At 35.6% G+C, this 14,724-nt stretch overlaps 1 protein-coding gene across 2 annotated transcripts in view; it reads right to left on the bottom strand.

Moving 5' to 3' along the window:
• APAF1 (apoptotic peptidase activating factor 1) overlaps positions 1-14,724 on the bottom strand; it is a 33,010-nt gene continuing 18,286 nt past the window's right edge. For both annotated transcript variants that reach the window (XM_039387708.1, XM_027732245.2), the window contains 12 exons: positions 13,111-13,236; positions 11,907-12,068; positions 11,511-11,639; positions 10,662-10,787; positions 9,668-9,787; positions 7,829-7,954; positions 7,429-7,554; positions 5,846-5,965; positions 5,393-5,518; positions 4,493-4,618; positions 3,910-4,056; positions 1-1,641 (listed from right to left, as the gene is read on the bottom strand). In XM_039387708.1, coding sequence (XP_039243642.1) covers positions 1,498-1,641; positions 3,910-4,056; positions 4,493-4,618; positions 5,393-5,518; positions 5,846-5,965; positions 7,429-7,554; positions 7,829-7,954; positions 9,668-9,787; positions 10,662-10,787; positions 11,511-11,639; positions 11,907-12,068; positions 13,111-13,236 — 1,578 coding nt within the window. In that variant the 3' untranslated portion in view covers positions 1-1,497. The remainder of the gene's footprint in view (positions 1,642-3,909; positions 4,057-4,492; positions 4,619-5,392; positions 5,519-5,845; positions 5,966-7,428; positions 7,555-7,828; positions 7,955-9,667; positions 9,788-10,661; positions 10,788-11,510; positions 11,640-11,906; positions 12,069-13,110; positions 13,237-14,724) is intronic.

Below are 14,724 nucleotides of genomic sequence, written 5' to 3'. Positions count from 1 at the left end.
TTCATTTATAACTTTGGCAAGTATTGCCTGGATTATCTTTATTGAATATTGTACATACTTAGAAAACAAAACATCACGTTCTTTTCCATTGAATTTCTTCTCTTTACATATCTGCCAGCAGTACTTTGATTATACTGACCCGTATTCAACAGCACCTTAGAAATAGCAGAATTTCAAGTTAAAAAAGAGGAAAAATTGGTGATTGTCAAAACCAGGGAAATACTAAGAATGCATATGAAATCTTCTGAAATGCACACAAAAAATACTAAAAGTGAGAATTTCATTATTCAGTATCAGTTGAGATACTTGCTACTGTACTTTTTACAATCAAGTTGTTAGACAGTGTTTTACTGCCAGCTAAAAAAATATGAAAACCATATCAATGCTTGTGCAGTTGCCTACAGTAGTTGAGGCGATTGAATAGAAAAAGGTTTACTAGGTATCTAAGAAAAAATTGTTACCTAATTATTCACACAACATTTGTCAAGTGTAATTAGTACAAAATGTCGATATTTCACCCTATACGGAATCTATAAATAGACTGTAAAAATTTAAAAAATAAATTAAAAAAATCACATATTACCAGGCAAGAGATCAACTGGGCATAGAATCCCATGTAAACAAAGCTGACGACAGCAAAGTGCCTCCATAGTATAAACTGAATTTTAAATCCAAAAGAAAAGAAAAACTATTAAATTCACACCTTTTTTATATTTTTCAATACACAGCTTTTAAGCCATTTCCATTCTCAGTTTAGCTGGTTAGCTGTAGTCATCCTTGGACTGCAAATGTGGCACTATCTCTTCCACTTCAGTTGCAGTATCCTTTCAGATTTTTCCTCCAGAAAACAAGACTCAGGATGTTCCCCTTAATAGGAACAGCTCAGACGTGTTACAAGCCACTTTATCTCCACAGATTTGAAGCATGAACATTCTTAACACAAATGGGAGGCACTGCTGCTGTAAACTGAACAGCTACTTGATTTGGTTTGAATGTCAAGCACCAAGATGGCTGGTTTCATATTTCAAATGAAGAATGCCCCTCCTTCTTTCCATTCCATACAAAGTGAAAATCTTTGCACCCCAGTAAAAAAAAATGGTTTTGCACCTTATACAGTTGTGTTCATGACTAAAGAATATTTAGCCATCAGCCTCAACACAAAATATAATTTCAAATTATTATACTCTTATTATTTTTTCAGTGATATTAATTTCAACTAATTTGAACAAATCTTAATATAATTTCCTTACAGAATTGGAAGCAACATACTTAAAATGCAAATCAAAATTTAAGGATTATAATAACGCTTATTAAAACCAAGATTAAATGCTAGTTCATTTGAAAAAACATACATAAATGTACATAAATATACAGGAAAACATCATGAATACAACAATGAAATATAATTCACAGCTTAATGAGAGCCAGACACACATTTAGCAGAATTTTGTTTCCAGCTTAAAAAATTAGTTATCTTTGCAGTGTTTGGCACACTGATCAGAATTTCTGTAATACATAAAGAATACCAAGATTATCAACAGTCACATATACTTTGAAATTAGGAGACACATGTATTGACTTGAGGTTTGTTCCATTTGTGTAGAAGGTTTGTAAGGATTCTCCAGTAGTTGCATTCCACCACTATAAAAAATAATAACAGTTTTGTTAGTAGGACCAAATTCTTTTTCAGTGAGATTACAGTTTCTAATTATTATTTTCTAGAATATGCAGTAAGTACTAATAGCAAAGAAACTGAGAAACCTTCAACCATCAGTTTACTGTAGTCTGAAATTTCACATTTCTCAGAAAAACTATAGACCAATGCAAAATTGACTTAAAAGCAATCCAGCACCAAGCTGTTACTCAGTTGTGCCAATAAGAAGTTTACCCTCTATTCTTGCAGATTTTGACTGAAGCAGCAAAATATCACAACAGATTACCGTCAGTTCTGATCACCTAGAAAAGCAGATGGTATTACTAGTTTTTAGCTTACTCATCTCATGAAATATGTAACATTACAGTTGTGTGCATAATACAGATTGGCAACTACACAGCTATAATGTTCTGATTAAAAACACTGTCCCTACGGTGGTTGCCATTTGATGAAGACACCCAAAAAAAGAAAGAAAAAACCAACCAAACAAAAAATGGATCTTAATTAGCTCCTGAACCTTTATTGGTGAATAAATGATCAGGTGCTGTGCCAGGGGGTACCACTCACACAGCAAGTTTAATGGTTCACAGCTGGATACACCTTATCTATGACTAAGATGACTCATTTGTTTAAAGGTATCGTCCACATAACTCTACAGTACAACTCAGTCCAGTTCTTAGGGATCCAGACTTCTGAAATGTTCTAGAATTTCACTGACTAGCATCTCCCTACAAAATGGTTGTGTGTTTTCAGGCACATCATACACATCCATCTGTAGATCTTGAAAGAGAAGTAGAAATACAATACTTCGAGAAGACATGGTGATTGAATATGGTCCCATGACTGGGAAAAGACAAACATCATACCCACTTTCACAAAGAGCAAAGATGGTCCTGAGAACAACAGGCCAGTAATCTTCACTCTAGTGTCTGGGATTATTACAGCACAAGTTTTCGGGAAGCCACGTCTAGTCATGTGAACAACTAGCACAAATGTACCGAAGATAAATCATGTTAAACCACCCAATTGACTTCTGCTGGCAATAACGGCAGCTCTCCAAACAGCATGGAAAGAGCAGTGCATGTGAATAACCTCGACTTTAGCTAAGCCTACAGCATGGTCTCCCACAGTGTCCCTATAGTCAAACAGGAGAGATAAGGACTGGATGAGGGGAATACAAGGTAGGTAACAAACTAAGTGTATACTGCTAGGTTCAAAAGGTAGTAGCCAGCAGATTGGTTACTGTGTGTTGAGCCCCACCTGAGTACAAGAAAAACACTGACAAACTGGAGCAAGTCCAGCCCAGTTTGTCCAGCCCAATGGTCACTGAGATGGCTGGACACCTGGAACAGATGCCATAGAAGAGAAACAGAGCACTGAATTTATGTAGGTGGTTAACTGCTAAAAAGAGGATTAGAGATGACAGAGTCAGACTCTACTTTCAGGACCCAGAGGTGACCCTGTTGGATTGGGGAACAATATTTGATGGGGCAAGGCCCTAAACAACTTTACCTAAACAACTTTACCTAACTCTGCAAACCAATTCTAACAAGGGGCTGGACTAGATGAGTTCCAGAAGTCCCTAACATCCTAAACAATTCTACACTCCAAGAAGCATCACAACACCATACTGCATAACCACAAGACAAAATGGGGAGGAAGCTAGAAACAGAAAGTATGTCTTGTTCTTTAATATGAAATGAACATCAGAAGATGTTTTCAAAGCTAAGTTAGAAAATTCAACTGTCTTTGTTAAATGATTACTGACTGACTTCAAAGAATTAGTCTGATAGCACGTCCAACAGCTAGACACGGACCAACAATAAACTAAACTTCATCACTCTGAGGTGAGAACTTCACCCCCTGTCACCTCACATACACACAGAGTTTCTAATAACTGGTATTGGCTATTACATGAGGGGAAAAAGAACAACATAAAACCTCATGAGAAATTCACAATTACAAAGAACCATTCACAGACTGAAAGAAAGGCCAACTCTTCCCCTTCCCAGAGGACATATGCCTGGTAGATGCCTGAACCAATGAGAGAGTTTGAAAACAAGCCTGAATTCTTAAGAGACCTTTTCAGGGGACTTGCAGATACGAGAAGGAAAGAAGTGAAATTGAAGCAGCTCTGTGTTAAGTGAAATGTTCCAGATTTGTTTCTTTGAATTAGTCTTCATTTTCCTTTAGAATTTACAGTGTGTTTCCATTTAATTTGGTATGTTAGGATATTTTATTATTTCAAGGCTTACCTTAAGATAGCCTCCAGATGACACAAGCATTTTACTGTCAGGAGAAAACGAGAGGTCTGTTACCCAACCCCCGTGAGTTGGTTCTCCTTCATCTACAGTAACTGGGGAGCAGAAGTGAAGTAATGCACCTGCTAAAATGTCCCAAATCTAAAAGAGAAGGAAGATTACGCAAATAAATAAACTTAACAAGAAAAAAAATCTAAAATAAGGATATCTGAAATGTATTTTTCTATATTAAAAAAACCTCTTGTAAATATGCATTCTCCTTGAAGTGACAAAATAATCAAAAAAACAATTCTCCTCTTAGAACTGTATCATATATGGAGGATTTAACCACACATGTGATTCACAATAGAATTATTAGTAAATCATGTAAATTGGTTCCTTATTATTCATAGAACATAAATCTATCAATTTGTTTACAAACTACTGCCTCATGTGACAAACTTTGTTATTTTCAACCCCCAAGGTTCACCACAATGCCAACAAATTAGACATGCAGAACACAAACTATAAGAACTTTTCTGTCTGTGAGCTGAATATCAACTGAATTATAAAGTAAACATCAAGATTAGAGAAGTACCCTTATTTCTCCTTTGTCATCTCCAGTGGCCAATAATTTGTTATTAGGAGAGAAAGTACAGCACCGCACACAGGCTTCATGACCTTTCAGCTCATGAAGAACAGATGAGCTTTCAAAGCTCCATATCTAAATGGAAAACATTACAGAGGAGTGAAAAAGACAAGTTCAAAACCAATTATGACCTCTTTCTAAAAGGCATTAGTATTCAAATATACATAAGACTTTTCATATATATGCATATAAGTGTGTGCATGTATGTAAATGTATTTTACTGTAGTCTAGTTTTCTTTTTATTATCTGAATCACACAAGAATGTGCTTGCCACAAATTACTGAATGACTGCAAGTATATATCTTTCCTTGGAACATAATTTTTAATGAACTCAATTTGTTCACAAGGAAGTTTAACACTGTTCATAGAAACAGGATTTATCAATCAATTTAAAGTTATATTTTAAAAATCTAATGGAATGCTTTTAGAATATAATGGGGCAGCCCCAGTCCACTGCTTTGTGCACCTGACTTCAGAACAGGAATACCAGAACCTATTGACAGCACTTTTCTGGAAGTTTCAGAGATTTTTCTTAACTTTACAAATTAAGAATGTCAGGCTATCAACAAATCAATACAGAGAAATAAACAAAGTGTTCTGCACAAAATTGTGCATTAAACATGCATTTTATTTGTACATAAGCCACTAGGACAGCTTCAAGTTATATCCAAGATCAATTGTGAGTGACTGTAACAGCTTTAGAAACATGTTGATGGATACAAGAAATTTAATACTAGAAATACAACAGGATAACTTGAATAATCACTAGTTATCTCAAAATAAAAAATATAAATTACATTTCAGGACAAATAAGGTATCATTTTTATCTTTGTACAGAAGGTAACCAACCTTTGCAGTTTTGTCAGCAGAAGTAGATGAAAATTTACTACCATCAGGTGAAACAGCACAGGAAAGAACAGCGCCTCCATGACAAGCAAAATCTTTTTCTAGGTTTCCAGTAGTGATATTCCAAACCTAATCAAATATACAGGAAAAACAGGTTACTGTTGTAACACAGTAAAAAGGTTAAAACACTTGCATCGTACACAATGATATGTAAGAGACAAACTCAGCTAGCTAGTTCTAATATGGCCAACACTTTATTATACTTACTGCTATAGTTAAAATACAACAACAGTGTAAATCTTACTAAAAAGAAAATTCAAAACTTTGTCTTTAAAGTCAGCTTACACTTTGTGATCAAATCAATAAAATTCACACAAAGTGCAGGAAATACCAAATGTTACAAGAGAAAGTAAAACATATTTGACGTGATTTGTCAATTCACATCCCTTTACTTACCTTAACAGTTCCATCAAATGACCAAGAGAGAACTTTTGAATATTCCAGAAGTCTAAAATCCTTGATTGCTTCCATGTGCCCTCTTAGAAACATATGTTCACTCAACTGCCAATTCCATACCTAGTTATAAAAATTAAATATTTTTTTTAAAAATTGTAACAACAAACATAAGTTAAGAAGAATAAACTAACTGATTGATTTTTATATCATATGACTAACAAAAAGTTCTTATGGTGGTGGCAATTAATTAAAATGTTAGATATCGAAGAGATCCATAGTAGAAATGCTGAAGATTGAGGGTGCCACAGAATTTATTAGTCAAGCTATGAGACAGTCCCCATAATACACATATTATTTGATTTTCAAAGTGAATTTGATACTTAAAATTCACTGGTAATTTAAAAAGAAAAAGCAAACCAATAACTTATAAGTACCCAAGAAGTCTGGAGTTTTAAACCTTTGATTATTGCAACAAATAAACTTATTTTGTCTGGCAGACCTCATATTTTGCATACTTAAGTTAACTTTCTTTAATATGTTTAATGGGAATTTCTAATGAAATGCCATTTTGCTTTGCATTTTTATAGCAAAATGACACTTGTATTTTTAATTCAACTATTCACTTAAAAATGAGCGTAATTTTGTTTTACAGGAGCTATTAAGCATCAATTTATTTTAAATGACAATGATTTAATAGTTTTCAAATTGATAGGTTTCCTGCTGCAAAGAGTGAACAGAAAGCAGCTGCGTTCAGGTGACAGTCCTGGAGGTTTAACTGAGGCGCTGCCCACAAGAGGGAGCTGAGGACTCAGCAGAAAAGCTTCCCACGTTAAGCCTGAGAGAAGGATCCTAAAGCTGAGGACCAGCACCCATTTGTGTTCTGGAGAAACTCAAGTTTGGTTGTAAGGACTGAATGCTCATTAGTAGCCGGACCACGTGCTCCAGTTTAGGAATCCCATCAGCATGCTGCAGCTGATCTGAAGCGCAAACTAAAGCACAGTAAGCATAAAATGAGAAGGATGTTCAAAAGTGCATCCCTGAGGTGAGCTAAAATGCTAACGTAGACACATCAGAATGCATCTCCGAAGCCAAGCTACCTTGCTGAGAGGCAGAGGTTACTAATTTGAGACTACATTAGTGCAGTCACTCTATTTCTAGTATTATCTGTATTCAGCACTCTACTGGACTAGGTGAGCACATAAGCCTGCTCTGAGACCAGCCTTTTTACCTCATTCCCTAAGAGAGTATAAACAAGCCCACTTGACAGATCTACCACATGCAGCCAGCTCTGGCTCACATCCCAAACCCTCACTTCAGAACTGCTGAGTTGTCTTGTTTGACAATTAATGTTCCTTTTACTCTTCTCAAAGCAGTTGGTGCTTTTCTATCATCCACAGCAGTAAAAACAGAAAATCTAATATTCACTCTCACATAAGGTATAAATAAAGGCTACAGTTTCTACACTCTCTCGTATGGAGCAATACAGAATACAGTAATAATTTACTGAGTTTACATTGTGTACAGTATAAAAGCTCTTTACTTTCAGTAAGTTACAACATGATCTTTTTAAATATCTTCCAAACCTGTAGAACTGAATCATGAGCACTTGAAATGAGAGTCTGACAATCAGATGTGAATTGACAATGCTGCACAGATGTCCTGTAGGCCTCCCAGGACTTCAGAACTTTCCCATCTGACAACTGTAGTACCTTTAAAAAGAAGAATGCAATAACTCTACCTATTTTACATACTTGAGGAAAACGCAAACATGCAAATTCTTTTTTAAATAACATGAGATTGAAAATACATGATTCTCAGTCATTGGATTAGAACAACTAAAAATTCCCATTAGCTTAGTTATTAGCTTTGAATTACTACATTGAAGAACATCATTGTACAAAGTCATTCAAGTGACATATATTTAAAAAGCACCAAGAAGAGTGTTTTCCTACTATTGTTAAAATCAAATTTAGGATTTAATACCTTTATTGTTCCACTTTCCTGTCCAAAAGCCGCAAATTTAAGATCTTCACTTAAGCAACAGCAGGAAATGGGGGATTCTTGGACTGCTGTCTGCATAATAACATTGTCTGTATTTCCATTGATAAGCTGTAAGATAGGAAGTTAATTATTACAATATTTTAAAATTTAAACTTAAATAAATTAAAACACAGAGCTAAGAATGCCAAAGGGAACAGTGTATAAATTAGAAACTTAAAATTAAAAGAATCAGTTACTCTCATAAACCACTTGCCTTGAAGGTCAGTGTAACTATTTCCACACAATGTTCTCTGAACAGGACAAGTTTGCAGAAGGAAATTCATCTCAGTATTAGAAGGCTTTTTAAAGTTTAAAGTTCCTGACTACAGGAAACAGTAACTCAAAATGCTACTCCCAAATTCCAAAAGCCATATAGCAAGCTTCATGCTCAAATTTGCCTTGCCAGCTAGATTTAACAGCCCATGTCAAATGGAGCATAAAATACTTTAAGTGCATCCTGTAAGCACGACTTCAAACTTACTAGCACACACAATACACCAAATCTCAACTCAGTATTGTCCTCAAATCAATTCCCTGGGGGGCAGGGGGGATCTTTAGAATACAGTAATCTACAAACATAGTTTAAAAAGCTATCAGTGTGAATGAATGTTTAAAAATGAACATATTGCACATCAAAAGGTGAGTAAGACACCAGTTCTGAGAGACAATAAATTACAAAAGGTAAAACATGGTTGCAAGAAAAACTTTGAGAGATGTGATAGCAGGTACACTGTTAAATCACAGTACACGTGCAATCTGTCTTTTCAGTCAATTTTTCTTCTTGTGCAAGGATAAAAAATCTATTGCCTTTCTACACTGCAGACTTCTCTCATGACTGCTGTCTACAAGTTGTCAGAATATTGTATTTAGGGCAGAGAATCTAAGCACTGTCTTTCTCTAGGAAATGGTTCAAGTAAAATTAGAACAGAAATACACTATTTATAAACATATAGATAAGGTCTACTAATTCAAATGAGAGCCAGACTACACTATTACACAGTAGTTGCTACAGATGTTACAATTCAAGAAGATTAAAAAGTATCAAATGTCCTAAACTGCTCCTGTACATAAGCAGGTATAACTCCATTTGCTGTGGTTTCTCTCAGCCCTTCATTGCAGCAGATGAAAATCCCATTAACTGACTTTATTTGATATATTAGAGAATCATGATTTAAAAAAGGGTGGTGTGCATGCACTTGCTATCGCGGAACGGAAAAATATATTTTGGATGTTGGTGTACTTAGCACTTGGTGTGGGGGGGCCCACAGTAATAAGACTGTACTCACTATTTTCTTCAGCACTAATCTAAGGCTATAGACAGTCCTGGGCTCACACCTTTCATTGCCCCAATTTGAGACAATTCCCTCAGCTATTACACAGGGATTCTGATGTGCTGTGTAACACCTGGTCTATAGATGCTACACCTGGTCTATAGGTGCTACACCTGGTCTATAGGTGCTACACGTTACACGTTGCTCTGCACATCTAAGCCACTTGGAGGGCCCAAAGCATCCCTGGTCACGAAGGGAGATGAGTTTTGTTTCTCTGCATCCACTTTCAGTTTCAACATTAGTGTAGAAATTTCCCCCCAAACTCCATTTTTCACTTACTAAACTAGGCAGAGTTTCGAGATATAAAGATGTTATCAAACATTGAGTCATCTGCTACAGATTCAACTGCTGAAACACATGAACAAGCAGCTCTTTCAGTACTTCCTTGGTTTCCTAGCAACATTTGCAGATAACGTTCAAATGTACTAACATATTGAGAAATACAGCTTACTTGTAAATGCTTCTGATTATAAATTGCTAAAATCATCACTTCACCATTGTGAAATACAACATCTAGTTCACTTTTCAGCACAGCATCAGAAGACTTGCACACCTTCTTTGTTTCCCAGATCTGTTGAAGAACACAGTATTTCATTAGCTTTATTAAAGAATTAGATATAAAACGTGCTGAGTAGGAGTACCTGTAAACCAAAGGCTTATAACTTTGGACGTAACACTGATTTTTTTAAAACAGTGAAAATCTTGCTTCCGCTATTTTTGATACTAGGGAAAGTTGTGCAATTACTATAGAGATTCCAACAGATGAAATAGGACTTTTTTTTTCAGGATGACTATGAGACTCCTCTGTGTTTAGAGTCATAGCTATGAAGTCCAAAGTTTTCTAATCCAAAGAGCAGCATTGAAATCCAATTACGAAAAATACCAAGTAGATATTTCTATACTTAACTGCTTTCAAAATTTCAAAAATGTATGTGTTAATTTGAGAGAAAGGGAAAGGTTAACATGGTAAACTATAGTTCTACTTTCCCAGGGTTTTAATGAGACATTAGAATTACAGAACTCTATCCTAAATATTAACATGCAAATATATCTAACAACGAAACTATTATCAAGTCTGCTATGATCTACAAAAATCTTCACAATTCCTGATTCAGATAAAATGTAAAACAAAATAGAAGGTTATAATTACTCTTGAAGAGCCACCAGACTTAAAAAAAATCATGTAGACACAGAAGAAATTTAGATAAACAGTAAATAAAGTAAAAAAGCCAGTTTGTTTTACTGTATATGTAAATTATTTTAATACAAATACTTAAATTTCTATTGGCTATAAGCATACAAAATACATAAGTGTGTTTTACTTATTTTATAAGATATATAATTTTATAATAAAAAATTCCTTAAACTAACAATTTTATTTTATTTATATGAATATATATATAAATAAAATTAACATATTTCAAAACAGAAAGAAGTCATCTTACGCGTATTGTCTGGTCATCAGATGATGTCAGAAATAAAGATCCATCTGGCGAAAATGTCACACAGTGAACCCAGCTCATGTGTCCCCTGCAATACGCCACTTTTGACAGAGATTTAATATTCCATAACTACAGTAAAAATACAGCATGGATTTAGATTGCATTTACAGGAAAAACAGTGCAAGTACACTTAATTACTATGTCTTCCAGTATTTTCTTAATTCTCATTCTGAAATCAGGTGTAACAAGAACTGTGTTCACTTATCACATTTCAATGGTCAGGAAAATTGAATCCACAGCCTCTTTGACTGCTATAATTTTGAAAGACAAGGGGCAAAAATAAAAGAATAGAAAAAAATCACAGCATAAAAAAACAGAAGTTCAACTTGGCCATGTAGATTGCTAAACCAAACAACAACAATCACCTCAAACCAACCCCAAACCTGATAGCTGTATGGACTTACTCTAGCCTTGCTAGTCCCAAAGTTATTCTAGATGTTTCCTTCCTTTTTATTGAGTTGCCACAGTCTGTACCAGCATATAGGAGGAGAGAGGGTTTGGTTTGAGTTAAACAATACTCCTGAGAGTGACAACAGTAACTTTGGATACATTTAGTACACTAGTATTTTTATATAAATTTATATATAAGTTCCAAAATGAACATGTAACTTCAAAACATTATTTCCCAGTTGATACTTTACATTGGAGAAGCAAATAAAAATTACAGAATGAAGCACATCAAAAACCTACATTTGTTTTATCTCTGCATACAAAAAACTATTAAGACAAATGTAACATTTTAAAATTACAAGTAGTCTTTCCTTGTATACTGCAGCAAAGACAATTGCTTACCTCAACAGAACAGTGAGACAAAGCAACTGCTACTAACTCATCACCAGGACAAAAGTCACAGTATTGGATCGTACTGTGATGACTGACGATGACTTGCGTTAACAAATCACATGTTTCAGTATCAAAAAGCTGTGAACACATAGTAAAATAGTTGGCACCCAGTCTGAATGACTTCACTATCAACAAATAGCTTATATGCACAACAGTGTACATCCTTGAATTTAGGAAGTATTTATCTCAGTCACGAGTTTGTTGCCGACATATTTTTACACACACTTGAAATCACACACCTTCTCTCTGAAACATCTTAATAGCCTGGAATTTCATCAGAAACTGTAATTTCAACCTATGTTGTAATATACTACCTCCAAATAATTATTACAGTGAGGTACTTACCAAAAGCTTATTTTTGGCTACTACCAAAATCATGTCACCATTTCTGGACCAAGAGCAACATTTTACTAAAACCTCCACGTCATCTGGTTGCTCATCTACATTTTTGAAGAAATCTTTTATCTCAATACTTTTCAGTTCATTTCCTGAGCATGCTGCCCAAAGCTGCAATAAACAGGAAATAAATGAAATCTCTTTTCACTGATGTAGGTGCAGAATACAACAGGAGAGAGCTAACTCACAATCACTTCTAGGAAAAGAGAGGGGCAGGGAACACTATACACGAAAAGCCCCTTGCTACTTTCCCCAGCCAATAAATAGCATTAGAATATTCACAAGTCCAAGTGGTTTAGACAAAAAAAGAAGAAAAAAAAACCAAACAAACCACAAAGAAAATAGGATTATGCTGTAGCAGAACCCTCTCCTTGGCTTTTTCCATCATATTATTCCAGGTACAATGCTGTCTCAACTTCTACTTAGCAAAAGAATAAACCCAAAAATAATATCTGCCTTGCAACTCTATATAAACAGTCCACTCACCATGAGAAATCTGGTATACATCTAGCTTTGTACCTTAATTTCACTGAAGAACCTACCAAAAATCTACTGAATATTTCTGACCCCTTCACCACACTTTTCCTTCTGAACAACAGCTACAGCAATCCTCCTTTCCTGATTTAGCAACTACACAGAAACATAACAGTGTTTTAAGAATTGCAGTTCTGAAATAGCACAGTTCTGTTGCAACCAAAGGCAATAACAATAATGCATTCTCAGAAAAACACATAAGCCTCTCAGTTCTCTTCTAGTGCATACATGACAACAGCACATAGAAATTGCTTTTAACTTTTATGTCTCCTGATCATTTTCAGAGATGACAGAACTTTCAGTTAATCTGAAAACTTACTACTATTTCTATTAAAATAGTTTTCACTCTCCCCTCAAGCTTTCTTAACAAAGTGCATTAGGGGGAAAAATATTCAAAATGAGGCTACATAGTATTTCTTTGAAACTACAGGCAGCCAACTTTCTTTTCTTGGTACTGGACAAGCCATTTAAAAATCCTGCATTACAAATAGGACCAACTCTTTCAGGATTTGATTCATTAAAGCTTATCAAGCAGACACAAAATTTTCTTTGCATTTTATACAAAAATACCCCCATCCATCATCAAAACAAACAGTTGATTTAAAAATACACTGTGTACCTTTACTGTTCCATCTGTTGAGCAGCTAGCAACATATTCATCATTTGGTGAAAATCTACAGTGATTGACAGAATTTTCATGACCTATCATCGTATTTCTACAATACTTTTCATTCACATCCCAAAGCTGCAAGAGAAATAAACATGTAAATATCATCATATTAATGAATTACGTAAAGACAGATCGTTCATGCTCTTCTCAAAATCCTATGCTGGCAATCAAAACATCAATTTCATTTCTTTTTTCTTAGTTTTACCCACATGCTCATGGACTGGATGCTATGCCCCAGGCTACCCCACAGCTCACCTCCATCTGCTAACATGCATGAAAACTATTAACATCAGAATTACATAGATCTAGTTAAAACTGCACTGTACAGTGCAGACAAAGCCCTTGAACAGTGCAAAGTTGCAAAATATGCTGAGTTGGAAGGGACCCACGTGGATAATCAAGTCCAATCCTTAGCCCTGCACAGGACCATCCCCAAAAGTCACACCATATGCCCAAGAGTATCATCCAAATGCTTCCTGAACTCAGTCAGCCTTGGTGCTGTGATCACTTCCCTGGGGAGCCTGTTCCAGTGCCCAACCACCCTCTGGGCGAAGAACTTCTTTCCAATATCCAGTCTAAACCTCCCCTGACACAACTTCAGGTCATTCCCTTGGGTCACCACAGAGAAGAGATCAGTGCCTGCCCCTCCTCTTCCCCTCACAAGGAAGCTGCAGACTGCAATGAGGTCTCCCCTTGGTCTCCTCTTCTCCAGACTGAGTAAAAAGCTTTCTCTTTTCAACTTTGAAGTTCAGAATTATGTAGCTTATGCATATTAACAAAAATGAAATCACTCAAGTTAGTCTTGAATAGTCTGAAAATCAGACTTGTCACATCCATACTAACAAAGTTAAAAAACCATTTTGTATGGTTTTTTTGTTTAGGGCTTCTGCTCTCCACCCTTCTCACATGCACTGATTTCCAAGTCTATAGCCCACACCTCCTTTCTCCTATTTATAACAAAACAAAAAAGAAAAAAAGAATGCAACTGAGCATTCAAGAGAGAGCTCAAAACAAGAACAGTCACTTGCACAGTGTTCTCTAAAAATTATTGTGCATACTTCAAATCTGTTATTCGTTACTCATGTAAGTCAAATTGTTTAAAATTTTAACCACATCAACGTTATAAAAATAGTAATTCTAAGCAAGTCCCTTCTAAATTTACCTGTTATAAGGTGGCAGACTCAGGTAGTAAATGCATCTCCTGAGACATTCAGGAGATCAGCACAAAAGCCTCTTCTTTCCACCTTGACATCAGATCATAACTGTATTTGACCTCCAGTTCACACAAAGTCTTGCAAGAACTCTTCAGATGAGACTTCACAACTGCACGTTACAGCTGGAAGTGACAGTTGTTTCCCCCTCACACCCCGAAAATCTCCCTCCTTGCCATCTACTTCCAACAATTCTCTTGCATTGGGACTGGGTAATAGTGTCACTACAGGGAACCAAACAGGCAGAAAACCAATCCCAGCAGAGGGTTTTACAGAGCTGGCTCCTTGAATCATACCACTGCAGAACAAGGTAAGTACATGCATTGCCTCAAAGGCAAGAATACACTGTCAG

Source organism: Pipra filicauda, unplaced genomic scaffold (genome assembly GCF_003945595.2).
Source record: "Pipra filicauda isolate LSUMZ 115617 unplaced genomic scaffold, ASM394559v2 scaffold583_size265894_pilon, whole genome shotgun sequence".
In the NCBI taxonomy this organism is placed as follows: Eukaryota; Metazoa; Chordata; class Aves; order Passeriformes; family Pipridae; genus Pipra; species Pipra filicauda.
The sequence above is the reverse complement of the archived record's forward strand: the minus strand, read 5'-3'. Positions and strand labels throughout refer to the sequence as shown.